This window comes from Melopsittacus undulatus, chromosome 4, assembly GCF_012275295.1.
Source record: "Melopsittacus undulatus isolate bMelUnd1 chromosome 4, bMelUnd1.mat.Z, whole genome shotgun sequence".
In the NCBI taxonomy this organism is placed as follows: domain Eukaryota; kingdom Metazoa; phylum Chordata; class Aves; order Psittaciformes; family Psittaculidae; genus Melopsittacus; species Melopsittacus undulatus.
In genome coordinates, this window is record NC_047530.1 from 53,265,212 (window position 1) to 53,281,430 (window position 16,219).

Consider the following 16,219-nt stretch of genomic DNA (forward strand, 5'->3'; position numbering starts at 1 on the left):
TCCAAGTAACAAAAGGATTAGTGCCTAAGCAAGTCAAAATGTTTCAGAACCCTGAGATTTTAGGTTTGGAGGAATTATTCAACAAGCAGAACTATAAATGAAACAGCCCTCAATTAACAGTTCCCTACTTAAATATTTTTAAGCAAGATACATTATAAGTGCCAATCACAGAACCTGGGTTCTGATTAAATTTTATACTTCCCTAGGCATTCTTTAGTATTCTTTACTTCATCCACAAAATGACAATGTCTTTCTAGTTTATGGACTGCAGTCATAACCACCCTCTTTGGCTGAAAGAACCAGGAATTCTTAGCCATTTACAAAAGCATAATTCATGGTTTTTTACTTCAACCACATAAAACAGCTTAGGTCACTAGAACTGCAAAATGTACATGTGAGAAATTTTGTCACTGTTTTTTTCAAGTTTAATTATAATACATCAACTCATAATGCTGACAGATTTTTCATTTTCTTCAGATCTCTTCACACACTAAGGGAAGTGCAAGCTCCACAGAAGGGCTGAGAGTGCTCCTGCAGTTTTTGTTGAAGTCCCATTAAAAACAAACAAACAAAAAAACCCCAAAAGACAAGAACCAAATGGCTTCCACAGGTATGCTTTTTTTTTTTTTTGCCCAGAGCCTGCGTATCTGTTTGAGCACCTATACTAGAACACAATCCAAAGAAACAACTGATGAGACCTGGGGCTTGTTTGTTGACTTGAGTTTTCCCTTCAGTATGTGTAATGCCTTAGTGCTGCCAGCAGGTATGTCAAATGAATCCATTGCAGTTGCTCACAGTCAAGGGTTTATTATCTTAACCATACTGAGAAAGAGGAAAATCAGGTATATTCCCCAACTTCTTGTTTGAAAAGGCAGATAATACTAATTGCAGTTCACGAGGACCAAGTACCTGAAAAGGAAGACTACGCCTTAGCTAGGATAATGGCCTTAAGGCACCTACCAGCACAGCAATACTCAGTACATGGAGGAGCAAAGCTGCTGCTCCAGGGTCCATTTGTTATTAATTTCCTTGAGAAATTCTGACTGAACAATAGAACAGCCTAATGCATGTTGTAGGTAAAACAATGAAATTACAAAAAAAATCCTATCAATTTAAAACCAAACCAAAACAAACCACTGTTCTGATCAGGTTTCACAGTTGACATAGTGAGCACAGCAGCTCTGGGGACAGGCTGTCAGACTCTGAGGTTGCCTTCAACTCCAGACTGCCAAATCCTGGCAGAAGCAGTTGCAGCTCACTCAGAAGCTGCAGTGCTGCATGTAATCTGTCTGCTAAGCTTCCCATTTCCCTCCAGTCCAGACCCCACATGGACATAGAAGGTCATGAGTACAGGGATGTAGCCAGAAGCAACTGCCGACATTTACTATTTCTAACATCTGCCTTGTGTACCAACAGACTGGTACTGGAGAAAAGTCTTACGAGACCAACTGATAGATTGCTTCTGCAGAAGGAGTCAGAAGCCAGATAATGAGTTTGTAATACAAGTTTCAAGATGATATATAATAGGGACAGGACAGTTCAGATAGCAAGTCTAAAAAAGCACCATGCAGTACTGCCCTAGATATTGATAGGTGATGGTCTGGAATCATAAAAGTTAACACTTAATCATGAGGCCCTATGTAAAACTGTGGCAGAAAGGGCTGCTCTAACTTCGTATACAGAGTTGTCGTGGTTTAAACCCAACCATGCAGTCTCTCACTCCAGAGGGATGGGGAGGAGAACTGGAAGAATGAAACTCCCACAGGTTGAGACAAGAACAGTCCAGTAACTAAGGTATAACACAAACCACTGCTGCTACCACCAATAATAGTAACGATAAGAGAAATAACAAGGGAAGAGAATATGATACCAGCCGCTGAAAGGAGCCTGACCCAGAAGAGAGCGAGCCCTTGTGGGTAACTCCCAGTTACTTCCCCCCCCCCACCCCCACCGTGCATTTCAAAGCAGAAATAAAAAATATTCTTGCTTCTGCACAGCACTGGTAATCCAGCTGTCAGAATGCACCCGGTTTTGCTGTCTGAATTTAAAGGTTTTAAAAAAACCCGAATACTGACAATGTTCCTAAGAAACATCACAAAAGGAAATAGGAGATTTCAGATTTCACCAACATAAGTAGTTGACATCCCACTCTGCTTTTATGGATCAGTAGGAAACACATCACTGAGTACCTGAACAAATAATAGCCACACTCCTGCAATGTAAAACTCAACTTATGCCATGTCATACACTCCACAGAAATGCCACTGGTTTATTTGGCACATGTAGTCATCCAATTCCAGTTTATACACACAGAATGTGTTCCATTCTTCTAAGGGTATTTCCATGTGAATGTTAATAGTGTAACTAAAGACAAGGATATAAACTGAATCCTAAACATGAACACTTAATTGTTAACTGCTGCCCAGTTCAAATATACTAAACACTTTACAGCTAAATGAAAAAGCAAGAGACATAGTACTGTCTTAAGACTGTACTGTCTTGCAGTTAAGTAACACTTAACTGCATTATTAATGCTCAGTAAACAATACTGTGTCTAAAACAGTCAAAACAGCTCCACTTAACATATTAACATATTACACTCCTCAGACTACTTTTATAGATACTTGAACCAAGTGCACTTCTGTTTTAGAAACAAATACTGTTTACTGTAAACACTTTCTGGGCCAGTGAAATATTACAAACTACTAGGCTTGGTTGACTTATGTGGAAGAATGAAATAATTAATAGATGCCCTATAAGTTCTAAACATTCAGAGAAAGCAAGTAATAGGTATAGAATACCAGGGTTAGGGAACTTGAATAAGAGTAGGTTACTGAATTTCAGAATGCACTAGTTCCAGTGGTGGCTCAGCTACTGGAATTAATGAGTCTTGAAAAAACAAAACAAAACATTTCCTCTCTGTTTACATCAACATGAATTCAGCACTGTTAGGAGGGCAAGGGCACAAAACCAGGAGACTTTTTGTTTCTTTTGTTTGCTTGTATGAAAGGATCACATGACACAGTAGTAACTGCATTTCTTTTAAAGTCATGCTTCCCTCTCCTAAATAATTCCCAAGCGTGCCTCAGCAACTCAGTAAGCTCCTGTGAAATCTTCCCGCGTCCCCACAAGCATATCACACATAGCTCTATAGCTGAGCTAACCACGTCAGGCTTCTTCCCCAAGAACCAAGATCTTCCTTTGTATTTTTTCCCTCCTCTGTCTCCCTAAATAGAATTACTTCCCAAGAGTAAAAAGATTTTCCTGGAGTCTCTTTCATACTTTCTCCAGAGAACATGAGGTACTTTGGCTACTTTTGGGGAGACACCATGATCAAGCAGGTGGTTTTCCCAGGGCGAGGCTCATCCCTTGCAATCTGGGTGTGCTGACCCCTGTGATTTCCCCAGATGTGGGAAACTTGTGGTAGTGGGGGACTGTTTGGTTTTTTTTTTTGGCTGAGCAACCCCAGGCACAGCTACAGGTTGGGCAGAGAAGAGATTCAGAGCAGCCCTGAGGAGGACTTGGGGGTGTTGGTCAATGAGAAAATGAACATGAGCCAGCTTCAGTGTGTGCTTGCAGCCCAGAAAGCCAACCCTATTCTGGGCTGCATCAAAAGGAGCATGACCAGCAGGTCAAAGGAGGTGATCCTGCCCCTCTACTCTGCTCTCGTGAGACCTCACTTGGAGTATTGTGTGCAGTTCTGGTGTCCTCAACATAAAAAGGACATGGAACTGTTGGAACAAGTCCAGAGGAGGCCACGAGGATGATCAGGGGACTGGAGCACCTCCCATATGAAGACAGGCTGAGAAAGTTGGGGCTGTTCAGCCTGGAGAAGAGAAGGCTGCGTGGAGACCTCATAGTGGCCTTCCAGTATCTGAAGGGGGCTATAGGGATGCTGAGGATGGACTATTCAGTGTGTATGCTTTTGTGCATTTCACAAGGACAGGTGCAATCCTATAGAAATGAAATATCTAAAGACAGAATCCTTAGACATAGCTTATATGGTCTGATTCGGTTATGGATTTAAATTTTTTTATTTTTATTTGAAGTGCTGTCATGCTAAGAAATTGTGTTATTTATTATGAAGGGCATCTACTAAAAGAATTTTAACAGATTGAGCTCATGTAAGTGACAAATGCCCCCTTTGCCGCCTTTCTCCCTCACAAAAGATAAAACCAGGCCCAGTTTAGGCTGTTGCTATTTTGCTCTTCATACAATACATGAAGTAAGCTGAGGCTTTTCTGGGCTGTGAGTAACAAGCCTCTACCATAAGGTCTATTTGTGCTGTTTGCAAACATTCTGCTTGCATTTCCAAATTTGATACAGTGCCACTTCAGCCCAGTTTCCCCTTAGCAGAAAGAAACCTCAGCTGCATGCCCTTAGGCAGATTTCCTGTTGCAGCTATTACTGTCCTCTCCCACAGGAGCAAACTTTTTACTCAAGGTCACCTTAATCTTCAATGAAAAAAAAGAAACAGAATGACTGACAGAAACCTATCTTGGACCACTTAATATGCCTTCAGTGAATTCACCTTTTTAACAAATGAGTTAACAATAGTTAACACAAAGCTCTCCTTAATTCTTTAAAATCCATCACCTCATTCAAGCAATGGTGGACATAATTTTTCTTGCAAATAAAAGAGGATCACTTAGCAATTCTCCATGTAACGAAGCCAGCCTGTCTTTCTTGGCACTCTCAGTTCAGGCTAGCCCTTTCCTTTTTGACCTGACCACCCATGCCATTCTCTCTTCAGTCAGTGTGGATGAAATGCTTGTACTTCTTAGTCAAGATAGTTACATGTGTGTACAACTTCCAGCTTGAAGGAAGTTCTCACTGGCATCCAAACCATGTCTCGCCAACACCAGCTTCCCTAAACTACTCTGCCTCTCTCATCTTCCTGCATTGCTTCTTTTTAATTCCACTGTGTTTCAGATCTCCACAAAACATCTACCTCAGGGCTTCTCTGTGCATGTCAGAAATAGTTTTGCACTGAATTAGCCATATGCTCTAGAGTCAAAGTGATAAATACAGCAGGAACAAATGCCAAGGGCAGCCTTTTTAATGATACTGAAATTATCCAGTGCATAATCCAGTGTATAGTAAGCAGTATCCACACTTGCAAACTACCTGATTTTTGAATACATGAACTTTAACAGAGAAACATTTCTACCCCAATAGCTCTGGACTTAGGAACTTGACACTACAGCCTTTATTTCAATGGGGGATTGAAGGGAAATCACTCCACATCCTACTGCTGGATTCTGTGTTCACCAATACATTCATACAGCACTAGCTTTTTCAGATAGGATGCAACAGCTTTATAAAATGAGCTTGATTCTTTCCTCACAGCTCTGTAACAGGCATAAGCGGCAGGAGACACAAAATAGCCTGCCAAAGGGTAGAACAGTAAAGCTCCTGGCAGCTGAAATAGTCCCTAAAGCCAGGCACTGCCCCTCAGGAGCTTGTCTAATTCATACTTAATGGCATTCAGAGCAACCCCGAAACCAGGAGAGACAGGAGATGCAAATCCCTGTATCTCCAGCTTCTCGTGCAGCTGCAAATTTACAGAATCAAGCCCTATAATGTTTGTATTCACACAAATACAGAACTACACTGCTGAGAAGTAAAATTAGTTTCTTTTTCTTTTAACTAGTAACAAAGAGGATAGAGGAAAAGCTTTCTTTATGGTCTCTACAGAATTTTTGTGTTATAATGACTGATGGCTTTCCCTGGTCATTATTTTGTGCTTACTTTGCAAGACTTGAGGGTAGATGTAAAAATTTACCTCAGCATCTCCGCAAGACAGGAGGGAAGAAGTAGTATCCACAGTGCTTTGAAAGCACTAAATACAGCTTTAATGCCAGTTAAGAGTGGCAAGGTACCATTACATGTAATACCAAGAGAGGTGCACAGAGGCATTCCTGTCTGGTGCTGTCCCATAAGTCTTCACATTCACTGTCAGTAAGTAGCTACTGGAGGGAAAAAAAGACCTCAGAATCAAAGTTCATGGAACTGAAGTATAAATTCACTGTTCACTCATAAGGCTTTTAATCGTATGTTTGAAAAACAGATATCTATTAATCTTATTCAATATTTTGTGAGATCTATAAAATTTGCAAGTCCATAAACCACTCAAACATCCTTTCTTAGAAATAACAAGTGGTATTTTCAACCCTGTGGTCACAAACAAAAGCTAAAATATATTTCCTTTTTGTCTAACCAATACCTTAAAAGAAAAAAAAAATATCAGTTTTGATGATCTAGACCAAATGGTACGTCACAGCAGCCATCAGCTACTGCAACATGCAATTCAGAATGGCCCTGTAAACCACTCTAGAAACTGCATTCTTCCACTAATGGCTCCCCTGGTCTGAGCTACACGAGGCCAGGCATCTGAGCTAGTGAAGCTGTAGGCAGAAGAATATGACATGTAAAAGTCACTGCTATGATACATAAGCAGGTTTGGTTTACTGACAGACTGAAATAATGGCTAAAGAGAGGAGGAATATGGAAGGAGGCTTAGGCTGTAATTTTCTTCTTTATAAAACTGTATCAAACACAGTACATAAATAATATATAAGCGAGTACATGTTAGGTAAACAAGTTAGCTTGGCTTCACCTTTTTTTTTTAAGAACAAAAAAAGCAACAACCTCCCCCCTAGAAATAACAACTTGAGACAAACCAAAGCTCCTAATAACAAGAACAGCTCTTGGTCCTTTACTTTGAAGGCGTATTTCAGCTTAGAAACTGAATTATCAATCAGCTCTGAATTATCAGAGGCTGCTGGGCTCAGCAGTCTACTGGAAGCCCTGCTCAAAAAGCCTCACACACTTGCTTTGGAAGGCAAGATACCCTAATAGACAAACTAAAACTCAGTTCTAAGTTTGTGTGCCACAGAGCTGCACTCTTGTTGCTTAATTTCACCCTTATTGCAAGCAACCCAGGAGTTATGTGGAGAACTTGTTTTTACTGCATCTTTCAGTTCATCAGCCAGAGAAGGTGGGAGAGCCCTGCTGATGGTAAACTCAAGAGTCTTCTCTAAAGTTAGCATTCTCCAACTCAGACAGTTGTCTATCTCATGTGGGGAGCCAAGTGGAGCCAGCCAGTCCTTACCAGCTGTGGATTTTTGTTTGTCTATAGATGTATTCATCAGGTTATTAAAAGACAATTTTCCAGTTCCAACTTGATCAGTGCAAAACGTATCTTTGGTTGCATTCTAGTTAAGTCCACTATGAAAGATACACATGTGCATTTCCCTTACTTAGCAGGAGCCTTATCTTGGGTTTTATTAAATAGACATGCCCATAGGAGAACTCCCATAAAACCTGGAAAAATAGAGGAAAAAAAAAACCAAAACAACAAAACCACCCCATACCACAATAACCTTTGATTGTCACGCCAGCAAATAATGCTGGCCAGCTTCCTGTACCTTTCTAAATACAGCAATACATGCTCACTGATTGACCTTGACACTGCATTCATAATTGTTTTAATTTGGGCATTTTCCATCAGTTACATTTGCTCTATTATGTAACAAATGGATTTTACCACATTTTCCACACTAGTGTCTGAGGGATGTAATAGCCAACTTCACTAATAACTCTGTTGGGAGGTGAATCTTATTTCTTGCTTTCCTTACGAGCAGTACATATTGTTTAATGATTGACTAACAGAGAGACAACCTGAAAATGTAGGCCCTAGAAGTGTGGTTCATATTACAAGTTTCACTGCTAAAACTGTTATTAGGAAGGAAGCACTTTGGGGAAGTTACAGAACCAAACATTAAATGAGTTGGCAAGACAGGAAAAACAAGATTACCTGGGGACTTGCAGGAACTCTACAATGCAGTTTACTTTTCAGAGTGCTTCATAAAAATACTACTTATAAGCCTGCTTCAGAAGAATACTATTTTAAGAAAGACTAACACTGCAGCAAGCAATAACTCTCAGTAGGAATGACCTGTGGCAGAGAAAAGCAAGCTTGTTCCTGCACTCCTGAATTTGAGTATTGCTAGAGTGGAATTGATGGAAATTTTGTGGTTCTGAACAACATTAAACCATCTGTAGATTGCCTTATTTAATAGCAAATAATTAGAAAATAATTAAGATATGCTCAGAGACATTGAACATTTGCTTTTAAATCAAAGGCTGAACTTAGCAAGTACAATCCTACCAATTACAGATTCTCAAGTAATCAAATTGACTGTCTAAGGCAGATCCACAACTCTGCCCTTCCCACCCCTCCACCACCATGTGTTTTATTATCAATGTCTGTCACTTAGTGAAATGTTTTCTCTGAATGTGGTATTGAAACAAGGGGAACAGAAAATCACAAAATGGAATTTATAAACCTTTAGAATTAGTTTTAAGCAATGTTAAGTTCAATGGCTTTGTAACAGTAGCAGTGGAAAATTACTGAGGTGCATAATACATAGAAAAAATAGAGTACAGCTAGAGAACATACTGGCACAAGATAAATCGTTATAGTTGATGTGGTCTTAAGAAAAACAGTCTAGAAAAAGAGGACACAGGGATAAGGAGTATCTGGGAATAGCAGGTGTCCAGGATAGGCTGTGGGTAAACTAACTGATAAGTAGGAGGATAGGGGGATTATTATGTCTCTGGTGCTAGTGAACCAATTAAACTGGTATGAGCATCTACTGCGCGTGCTTCAAAGGCTGCCAGAAGTGATGAAGATTGTTGGAAGAAGTAAACGACCCTCAGAGACCACCACCACAGTTCTGTACGCATGCGGGGAGCTTTCTGGAAAATGATGTAATCCATACGTAGCCTCATGAATATGTATGTATGCCCAGGGACTATATAAGGATGGCTTGTGTAGTAATAGAGAGACACACGTTAGGAGGAGTTATCCCCCGTGTCTCCCGGCGCCGCAATAAAGAATACCTGCTTGTCAGCTTGAAAACTTTGTTGGCAAGTTTGTTCCTGGAGTTTTCTCCGAATCAGTATGGAGTAATATCTTCTCCAGGGTTATGCAAGAAAACCGTCAAGTTAGGAGTCAAGCCTCTGCTACTTGAGTCCTGCTCTAAGTGAATTAGCTTATAGATCCTCCTGTTCATGCACTTAACAGACAGAAGTGTGAAATTCATTAGAATTTACCTACCAACCCATCTGCTTCTAGCCTTGTGATAGACAGGAGTACACCCATCAAGCACTTGTGTTTAGCAGATTTTATATTTGCTTGTTTTTACCACAACAGTGACAAACATTCAGCAGCTAGCACACTGGGCACTATTGGAAAAAGCAAAAATGACTTCTTGGTGTAATTAATTCAATCTGAAGTTACAACATAAGGACTAAGTCATCCAGTTGCATATAGAGACAATATAAAAATGGGTCTGTAGTGGTTAGAAAAAATAGCAACAATTACTGATTTGTGAAGAAATCTCACCTATCAAAAAAGCATTCTCTTTCCACTAACTTCCTCTTAAGCTCAAGAAAGGGAAGCAAACAGAAGCAGGCTAACACTGGTGCTTCCTTGCTTTGAAGAGAAAGCAGCTCCCCTGGGTGTGAATACATCAGGAAATTAAATCAGCTCCCTCATTCCCCTATCTGTCTCCTAATTACAGCCCCAGCATATCTCAGACAGCTAAATAACTTCTTTCAGAGTCCATAGACGTTTTTGACCAGATACTGATGGCAGCACAAACCCTCTGTTCAGTTTCTGTTGGAGGTCTTTTTACTTTTGACATGTACTTAAGTGTTTTTTTTCAATATGAAGTTAAATTTTCATCCAAAACCTATACAGCTTTTCCTACTACAGTCTAGTATGACTTACCTACATGAAAGCAGGAAAATGCACTTGACTGACTTCAAGTGAATTAATTTAAATAAATTGAAGCTCCATATGGATATTTCTATTCATAATCCAAGTGAGCTTAATTTGATTAAATGTTTCACTCCTTTGAAGCAATCTACATACAGTTAAACTCCTTTGATTCTGGATAAGTGAAACAGATTAATTTAGCCTAATCCAATTAACTCACTTGCATTCAAGTTCACTTTCCTGGCATGTTCCCATGTAGAGCAATTTTGATATTCTTAATGTAGTTCAGTTGAGCGCTACGCACACATCACTTCATGTATATCATCTACACCCCACGCAAGAAAAGCAAAACTGCTGGAACTCCTACTCAGAGCATCATGCCTTTAACCCTTTTCCCACTTACCTTTCTCACATTATAAAAGTCTCGATGTGGATTACTCTTCAATTCTTTAAATTCTGACATTTCATTTAACATCTCATGTAAACTAAATTTAGATTCTAAGAAGTTAAGCCTCCGATGACAATATGTTTTTCTGTAAAAGAAAACACAAAAGTCAACTTAAAACTATTTCTATTTTCAGTTCAGAAAGAACTTGAAAGTTTTCACATTTTTTTTAATTTTTTTATGAAGACCAAGACAAATCCATTCCTCTTATTCTACTGGTTAGCACTCAATAGCCAATATTATTTCAGACCAAACCTCAAACAGAACTCTACAGAACTATGTTATGTCCTTTAAGTAGTTGAAGTATTTATCACTGCATCTGTGCATATAACGCAGTTCTTTCAATAATGATGATCAGAGAAAGCATAAAGCCTGTAATCAAATGTGATGTCAACTGCTACAACTCTGAAACTATACCTTCAATAGAGCAGATCACCTCATATATAACAAACCACCAGGAATCCAGACTACAGATCACTATGGGTATCATAAAAAAAAAAAACAAAAAACACAACAACAACAAAAAATACAAACAACTCCCCAGGTTATTTGCCTTTTCAATGCGAATATAAGAAGCCAAGCTATGATCCAGTATACTTACATTTTTAAAACACATATTGTGTAGAAATACCTTTTCTCTAAAATATTTTCTTTTGCTCTTTGAAAAAATCATGCATTTTTGTTTCTGCTTGCCTACTTTGCCTTTGCTTTCATCTTCTGTTATGGTTCTCTTTCTATTTTTAACCACTGACATATTTATTCCCTTCACCATCTGTCAATTCTTAGTGAATCTACAATATTTTTGTAGCACTAGTCATGTAACAGCCTTCTTTTTTCTGCTTTATTGTTGACAGTCTCTCCTTAGTGGGACACAAATCCCATCATGCACTTGAACGTCCAATTCAAACACAGTCTCATTGTATCTGATATTGATCAAAACACATTTGCCCACTGCAGGAAGTCTTTGTTGGGTTTTCTGTTATTCAAGACACTGAAAAACTGGTGAGTACAGGTGAGATTTTCCACCAGCTAAAGAACAGTAAGGCTTAAAGAGTAATGGGTTCTTGATCTCCAAGCAGCCCCATGTGTGATAGACATAAATGGCAGAAAAGTCTTGCTACAAACATGGAAACAATACCACATAGAGAGCTTATGCTCTTTACTTCCAGGATTACTGGACTCAGGAAATGTGAATCACCCTGCAAAAGCTTAATCTGAAGAAGTGAAAGGAATATATAATTGCTCCTGCGTTCACAAAGGTGCTGGGTGTTCTAACATCCTCCAAGGCCCTTCTTACGGCTTCCTGATAAATGCTGTTAACAAAAGATGCAAAAAGAAGGGTCTTCACTATGACCTGTGTTTCAACTTCTTCCTCCTTGTCCTTTATCTTCTCAGTATCTTTCTCTTGGAATATAACATGCTGAAACTGGAAATACATTTCCCCACTGCATACTGTAAACGAAGCATAATCAAACTAGCTTTGATTTGGAGCAGCAGTGCTGATAATGCTGGCAGAAACATAGGCTTTTGCCCTTGAAAAAGCCCTTAGGGAATGGGGCAGTTCTGTTCAGCCCATCTGCTTTGTCACTATCAATATGCAAGGCAGACGGATCATGCTGCAGGTGTCAGACACAGAGTCAAAGAGAAAGAATGCATCAGGTGCAACTAACTTGTCACATTGTAAATGATGATCTTCCACTGGCAGGACTAGAAATGTAGCGCTGGCAGGCAGGGCGAATAGTTAAAAGAGCAATCAGGTTCCTGCTTTGTTCCATCTAAGGTGGATTCCTTTCCCAGCACTGAGGCCATGAGAAACCCTGATGGTTCCAGTACTCAGCTGGGAAGTAAACTGAAAAACCTGGATGTACATGTTCTCATTATGTACTGGACAAGGACATTGCTTTGTCACGAGTGTGTCAGTTATTATTCTAGAGTTGTTAAGTTTCTAGTTTTTAGAGATTTCCCAGGAGTTTGATGGTTCTGGGAAATTTCAGATCTATTTTGATTGTGTGTGTGTGTGGAGCAGTTTTGCAACACATGAGCAGTTAATTCACATCTGGAACAAATCAGACAGACTATTTACATTTCTGAGCTGTTCTGTATGCTCTATAAATGCAGGGCTTCTCTTCATGCAGCAGGAGTAGAACAGACATGAAGAAATTCCAGACAACTGTTCAAAAACCTTAAATTCAGTATGGGCCAAAACAAAAGAGGCAAGGTTCAAGTTTCAGTTTCCATGCCTCAAGAAGTTTGGATGAGATCTGACTTCAATGGGAACATTTGGCCAATTTCTTGCTTCTCTGTTAACTGCTTCTCATTTTGCCATGGTTGATGTAGATAAACTAAAGAAATTAAATATATCTGTACTTGGCTTTTTTTACTTTTAAGTAATGCTTAAGAGGAAAACAAAACAGTACTTTATAATGATTATACTGAGGAATTAGATATTGCAAAAGTGAGAAGTATTAAAACAAGGTAACCAGCAGTCTAAAGGGACAGAGAAGAAAGAAACATACGTTGGACCATCTGCAATTAGAGCAAGAACGTGGCTCAGGTCAAGGGTATATGTCTCAAGGTCAGGATATGGCAGACTCCGAGGCTCATTGAGTTCCATCATTTCTTTGTTATTGTAAACAAAGGGAATGCCACCTTTTATCTTGATAACATAATCCAAATTGTCTGGAGCATCATCAAGATTGTAAGGATCTTCATTTTCTTCTGGGGGTGAATGGAAATCTGGAAATAAATTTACATTACATTTAGAGAAAATAGCTTTCACAAAAAGCAAAGCAATTACAAAAAGGACTCTACGCTTCTATAATATTTCATTTCAAAAAGAGCTTAATTTTCCCATTAAATTTACATTTTCAGTTACTGTAAAAGACCTTTTGTTACAACACAGCTTTATTCTGACAGGCTTTAATTGCAATCTCTCTCTACGCTAAGTGCCTACCTTATTTCAAATATTATACACTAGACTTCTCTGAATCAATGTATAAATATATTTAATACTATTTTTTATTAATGTATGACAGCACAAGATTCAAAATAAGTTTTCAGAAGTACTTAAATTAGTATTGTTGAAAGTATCATTGAGATTTTTGACCAATAAAACAGTTGTTAGTGCCCACCATTTTTTTCCACCTACTGACTCACTGTAGTAATTTTGTTAGTTTGTATTTAAGCACATAGTAATGCAGTTGTTCTCATCTGGAAACATATGTCAGAAAAGAACAGGCTTTGCCTTACCTCACCTCTGCTATTCCCACAATCCAATGAGCAGGAAATAACTTCTGATTCTGTGCTTCTCACTCTGATCAAGGCAGTGGTTGGTTTGTAGGGTTTATTTGGGTTTGGTTGGTTGGTTTTGCTGTGGTTTTATTGGGGGTTTTTTTGTGGGTTTTGTTTGTTTGTGTTTAGGGTCTGTGTTTGTTTTTTTAAAATAAAACTCCTCATTTTTAATTATTTTTTTTTTTGTAGAACCAAGAAGTGTAGAAGCCAGGGACAGAAAAACACAACTACAATTTTCCCCTTGGCCTTCTGATAATGACCAAAATCATAAAGTACCAGAAGCACAGCTGAGATTTGTTCAGTGCAGTTTTGTAATTCCTTGACAAAATAACAAATTTGGTTGTTTTTTTTTTCTGAGAATCAGGTAAATGCACACACTTCTGGGAGATTCAGCTTATGTGAACACTTAAACACTATTGCTCATGTTAGTGAATTTTCAATGCTGCTTCTACAGTATCTTACCCCTGCAACCAGCACAAAGTATGTGCCTCAACCACACTTATGTCAACCGAACTGCACTGTTGGGCTCAGACTTGTCAGGCTACTTCTTTTACCTATTCAGCTAAGCCAAGACAAAAAAAAATAAGTAACTGGTCCTTTTATTCACTTAAAGCACCTGAATGTATGGTATAAATATTAGAGATAAGAATGGTATCAGTTTGTAACTATCCAGCTCAAACTTGTACCATTTAAGACACTGTAATCAGACAGAAAATTTAAAAATTATAACTGTAAATAAGTTAACTTAATAATAGCTTGAAAATATCTCCCTGCTAGCTGTTCCAAAATATATTTCCTGTTTTGAATATTCTTTACATTCTTTCTACATAATAAAAACATGTTAATTCATTCACCTGCTTTAAAACACTGAGCTAGAGGGTACGTGATTTAAAATGTCACTTTATAGCTTAGAATACATTAAAAAACAATATGGACACCTCTACAGTGGCATCTGTACAGACCAAAGGTTACTCCTCACACATAAATCCAAAACTAGCAGTGACAACAGTTTAATGCACAAGCAAAGCTTTCAAGACACAACCCACCTAAGCGACACATAAGATACCACTTATGACATTTATAGTGGGGAATACAGTCAACCTAATAAGTCTTGTTGAGTGATGAGAGTTTATTAAACTGGGCAGAATGCCCAACAATATGACTATACAGCTTTCAGCCTTGACCTGGTAAGTGTACCATGACTGTGAAATTACTGATTCAGGGCTTGCTAACTGGCATGTCTGTACTGTGCGTCAGCAGTTTACAATGAAGATGAGCTCATAATCCTTTTAATTTCAGTATGCCAAGATCAGAACAAACGACTCTTCACTCTAACCCTATCCATACAGCTTTTTCTGGAGCTTCACAAGTGTACTCCTTACAAAAACAACAAACAAAACAAAAATATCAATAAACATCTAGTGTGGGGGGTTTTAGCTTTTGACAGCTTCAAAGTTTCAAATTAGACACAGGATTTATAACTCAGGTCCAGCAGTAATTCTCCACCACTTACTAACAGAATAAACTACAGAGGCAAAGACATTCAGAACAGATCATCAAAAAAATCCAAACTATCTTTACGACAGCAGTGCATGGGTTTAATTCTACATGTTTAAAGAGAACAAAAATACTCACCTGGATACACTTCATCTTCAACCCTCCATTTTTCATCTTGCATGCTACACAAATACCGAGATGTTGTTCTTGGGAAGCGATGGTAGGCAAGACGAGAATACTTTTCCCGAATGAGAAGAGCTTTCACCAGGCTCTTGGCAGCTTGCTCATAATCATCAACTGTAACCTGAAAGGAAAGCCTGGATAAATACTGACAAAAACAAAACAGTAGTTTCAGCAACAAACTGAATCCACACCAGTAACAAGGAGACTGCATTTCCAGAAAGGTTAGTGTATCTGGCTTGACAGTATGGATCTTGCCCAAAGTCTCAAGAAGCCAGTGACAGAAACAGAGTCCAAATCCAATGTGCAAAATACACATATTTTTTCCTCCTACAATATATTACCCATTTATTGAATACCTGATTATGCTTTTACCATAAAAAACTAAATCCAGTAGATAAAAAGTATAAAATGACCTGACCTTGACTTGAACTGTTTTACAAATTGATGTGTTCACAAGGCAATTTACAGTTTGTGGCAGAGAGCCATATATCGTCATGTCACACTTTATATACATTGGTTGGTTTGCTAACTGGCAACCAAACTGGCTACCAAACATGGTTTGGTATTCAGCTGCCTCCCCGCAACGTGAAAAAGGTTTCTTACCCCTGCACAGTAGTCCCCACTAATTGAAACTCTCTGAAACTCTGGTACATCGTATGGCACTTGAACTGGCAGAAAAGCACTTGGAACAACTGGTGTTGCAGGAGACAGAACAGGATTGGCTGATGGTGCTTTCCATTCCTGAGATGGAATTTGTAATGACAAAGACTGGGATCGAATCATCTTGAAACTTTTCTTCCTATAAATTCATGGTATAAAGCATAAAAATAAGCCATGGTATAAAACACTGAATACACTGGAAAACTGACTGCAGCAAAAAAATCACCCCCTAAGAGCTCTTACAAATGCTATCTCTCATATACGACAGGAAAAAATATTAGCCATAAAATATTTGTGCTTGTAGCTTTTTTCTATTGACATTTCACATTACATTGATACACACAATTGCACTTACC

At 38.7% G+C, this 16,219-nt stretch overlaps 1 protein-coding gene and 1 pseudogene across 1 annotated transcript in view; one reads left to right on the forward strand and one right to left on the reverse strand.

Moving 5' to 3' along the window:
* Positions 1–16,219, reverse strand: part of AMPD3 (adenosine monophosphate deaminase 3) — a 35,130-nt gene that overhangs the window by 13,591 nt on the left and 5,320 nt on the right. The window contains exons 3-6 of the mRNA XM_005141317.4: positions 15,807–16,002; positions 15,159–15,324; positions 12,749–12,968; positions 10,191–10,320 (exon numbers count right to left, since the gene is read on the reverse strand). Of these exons, the coding sequence (XP_005141374.2) occupies positions 10,191–10,320; positions 12,749–12,968; positions 15,159–15,324; positions 15,807–16,002 (712 nt within the window). The remainder of the gene's footprint in view (positions 1–10,190; positions 10,321–12,748; positions 12,969–15,158; positions 15,325–15,806; positions 16,003–16,219) is intronic.
* LOC115947622 (uncharacterized) lies at positions 3,320–3,421 on the forward strand (annotated as a pseudogene).